Genomic DNA, 4,002 nt, shown 5'->3' with positions numbered 1-4,002 from the left:
TTAACTTTTCCACGACATTCTAATTTATTGAAATGCACCTGTATAATTGGCAGAAAATCAATATTTTTTGTCGCTGGGGTCCCTGACGGTCAGTCGTACCTCCTGTTGCTGTAGAAATCTGCCCTCCAGCACTGTGAGTGTGTTTGCTCTCTCAGACAACAGCTTCTGTAGTTTGATCATCTCCACATTATCCTTTATAGTTAACCTACAAAACACACATATCTCATCAGAACAAGAGGGTTTACAGTTCAAACTCTGCTGTAGTCATATCTATATTCTATTACAGCAATTCCTGCACTGAATATGAATAATAATAATAAAGTACAGTGTTTAAAAAGAGCAAGCAGCACCTCTGTCCGCTGGCCTGATGCTCTCTCATCTGGAGGAGTGATTCCTCAAACTCTCTCTCTTTCCTCTTCAGTTGATCTCTCAGCATCTCCGCTGATCTCTCCATGTCCTCCATCTGAGCTAGCTGGCTCTCAATCACATTCTCTCTGTAATCAGATAAAACAAGCAAAAAATTGAGTGTTGTGTTGCTGTTTGCGGGTCTGTCAATACAGATTGTGCAACATCTATACGGTGCAGCACTCACAGGTTGCGGATTTCAGCACGGGCCTCATCCAGCAGACTGTGTCCATAGCGGGGCAACAATCCCTGGGGTGGTTTCGCACTCATGTCCCCTTCAACATGCCTGATACCTTTGAAAACAAAAACACCACACACATAATTTGTACCATATTTTAAATATAAGTCTTCATCATTTTCTCCAGTACCGCTGTTTTTACACATTCTAGTACTAAATGGACACATTGAGCATATCTAGAATTTATTAAAACATTCTTACCCCCAACAAAATTGAAGCGATTACTAAATTAGACTAGAATTAATTGATAACACAGAACATAATATAATTTAGCTTACAGCATAGAACAGACCAGGATATAGTATAAAATAAATTGCAAAAGATAATAGAGTAGAATTACAATAGAACACAATAGTTTGTAGAATAGAAAAGAAAACAGAACATTGCAGATTAATCACAGACAAGAATAGAGTATAGAACAGAATATAGATATATAGCAGAATACAAAACAATACAATACAGAACATGGCAGAAATAGATGACAGAAGATAGAATAGAATAGAATAGACAGCACATAATATAATATAAATTGCAAAGGATAATAGAGTAGAATTACTATAGAACACAATAGTTTGCAGAATATAAAAGAAAACAGAAGATAACAGATCGATTACAGATGAGAATAGAATAGAATCGAATTAAAACAGAACAGAATATAGATACATAGCAGAATAAAATACAATACAAGATTGGCAAAAATGTAATAGAATAGTATACAGAATATAGATATATAGCAGAATACAAAACAATACAATACAGAACATGGCAGAAATAGATGACAGAAGAAAGAATAGAATAGAATAGACAGCACATAATATAATATAAATTGCAAAGGATAATAGAGTAGAATTACTATAGAACACAATAGTTTGCAGAATATAAAAGAAAACAGAAGATAACAGTTCGATTACAGATGAGAATAGAATAGAATCGAATTAAAACAGAACAGAATATAGATACATAGCAGAATAAAATACAATACAAGATTGGCAAAAATTGAATAGAATAGTATAGAATAGAATAGAATATTGCCTAAATAGACAACAGAATAGAATATACTATAGATTATAAATAAGAATATAGTGAAGAATAGAACAGAATTGCAGAACAGAATAAAATATACATTATAAATCATAGTACAAAATGGAATAGAATATAACAACATACAGTAATAGAACAGAATGTGGAATAGGACACATTCAGAATAGAATATACATTAGATTACAGAATAGAATAGAATAGAATAGACAGCACATAATATAACATACATTTCAATGGATAATAGAGAATAATTACTATAGAAAACAATAGTTTGCAGAATAGAAAAGAAAAGAAAACATAACAGATAGATTACAGATGAGAATAGAGTAGAATTAAAACAGAACATAATATAGATATATATAGCAGAATAAAATACAATACAATATTGGCAGAAATAGGTGACAGAAATAATAGAATATGGCATAAATAGACAACAGAATAGAATATGCTATAGATTATAAATAAGAATATAGTGAAGAATAGAATAAAATATACATTATAAATCATAGTACAGAATGGAATAGAATATAATTCACAGTAATATAACAGAATGTGGAATAGGACACATTCAGAATAGAATATACAGTAGATTCCAGAATAGAATAGAATAGAATAGACAGCACATAATATAACATGCATTTCAAAGGATAATAGAGTATAATTACTATAGAAAACAATAGTTTACAAAATAGAAAAGAAAACATAACAGATAGATTACAGATGAGAATAGAGTAGAATTAAAACAGAACAGAATATAGATATATATAGCAGAATAAAATACAATACAATATTGGCAGACATAGATGACAGAAATAATAGAATATGGCATAAATAGACAACAGAATAGAATATACTATAGATTATAAATAAGAATATAGTGAAGAATAGAACAGAATAAAATATACATTATAAATCATAGTACAGAACGGAATAGAATATAACAACACACAGTAATAGAACAGAATGTGGAATAGGACACATTCAGAATAGAATATACAGTAGATTCCAGAATAGAATAGAATAGAACAGAACTTGATACCTGCTTTGGGAGTGTGTGGTCGTGATGACGATGCCATGGGCATGTCGTCTGTGAGTCTGCGGAGGCCGGAGTTGATGCGTGGTTGGATGTGTCTGTAGGGAGTGTGCCGGCGGTTCTGCACCTGCAGCTGCTGTTTGGCTGCTAACAGCCGCCGCTTGAGCCCTTCGTTCTGTTTCTCCAGCTCCTGAACCTTCTCCTGCAGCTCCTCCATCATCTCCTCCATCTCAACATCTCGGCCGCCCTCGCTCTGCTTGCGGTCCTTCACCAGACGAATCAACTTGGTGGCCATCCTGAAACACCAAAGACATTTGCAGACTTACTACTTTGTTCTTGTTATTGATCCATTCTTGAGAAGAATAGGTAATCTGCATGTTTAGATCTAATGACTGATCAAACCTGCGGATCTTGTCTTCTTGTTTGCATGCATGTTGTTTAAGTGTGAGGTTTTCATCCTGCAGCCGTAGAAATTTGTCCTCCAGCTCCTCCTTGCTGAATTTAGACACATTCTGTCTCTCTCTGATATTCTGAGACAGTAGGGCCTCTAAAACAGTTTCAAACAGGATTATTCATTTACCTGCCCTTAACTAAAGCAATCACTGTCGATTATAATAACACTTCTGTTGTAATACTGACCAGGCAATGTAGCTGCTCCACTCGGGTTGACAGGGATGTCCTTCACAGGAATATCTCCAGCTGTCTCATCAGCACGAGCAAACATCATTCAGACTGAAATCAAACAAATCCCACAGCAAATATGCACGTGAAAAACATTTTATTAAAACTTCGGTTTAAACACAAAAGAATACAACGGTATCACCATGTTTATTTTGGACATGTATTATAGCATTTAATTCCATAAGAAAATATTACCACATATTAATATGGTAACATTAAACATTTAGTACCCCGTTATAACTTATACATCAAGGTAGCATGCCATTGCCGTCTGATACTTGTGTACTTGATACTTGCATTGATACTGATACTTGAATTACGATCTGATACATGTTTTCTAACATGTTATGTCATTTGTATCGGAAATGCAGTACTTCGGAAATACAAATTCAAGTTATAATTATATAAAACACACAAAAAACAACAATGTTACAGTAGACGGACTTATAAGCACACGGCGTACTTTAAACCTTCACAAAACAAAAATATTTTAATCCAAACACAATCTCACCGATTCAAAAGCGTCACACGGACCACGGCGACTGTTGCTAACAAACAACTCATCCACTTCCGCTCCAACGGACTCCTTTTCCGGCAACTGGCT

At 34.2% G+C, this 4,002-nt stretch overlaps 1 protein-coding gene across 1 annotated transcript in view; it reads right to left on the bottom strand.

The window, feature by feature from the left end:
* The window catches only part of rpgrip1l (RPGRIP1 like), a 26,179-nt gene extending 22,181 nt beyond the window's left edge, over positions 1–3,998 (bottom strand). The window contains exons 1-7 of the mRNA XM_016238600.1: positions 3,910–3,998; positions 3,357–3,449; positions 3,120–3,264; positions 2,724–3,013; positions 593–698; positions 351–494; positions 100–205 (exon numbers count right to left, since the gene is read on the bottom strand). Coding sequence (XP_016094086.1) covers positions 100–205; positions 351–494; positions 593–698; positions 2,724–3,013; positions 3,120–3,264; positions 3,357–3,444 — 879 coding nt within the window. The 5' untranslated portion in view covers positions 3,445–3,449; positions 3,910–3,998. The remainder of the gene's footprint in view (positions 1–99; positions 206–350; positions 495–592; positions 699–2,723; positions 3,014–3,119; positions 3,265–3,356; positions 3,450–3,909) is intronic.
* Between the last annotated feature and the right edge of the window lie 4 nt (positions 3,999–4,002).

This window comes from Sinocyclocheilus grahami, unplaced genomic scaffold (genome assembly GCF_001515645.1).
Source record: "Sinocyclocheilus grahami isolate Dianchi unplaced genomic scaffold, SAMN03320097.WGS_v1.1 scaffold543.1, whole genome shotgun sequence".
Taxonomy (NCBI): Eukaryota; Metazoa; Chordata; class Actinopteri; order Cypriniformes; family Cyprinidae; genus Sinocyclocheilus; species Sinocyclocheilus grahami.
The sequence above is the reverse complement of the archived record's forward strand: the minus strand, read 5'-3'. Positions and strand labels throughout refer to the sequence as shown.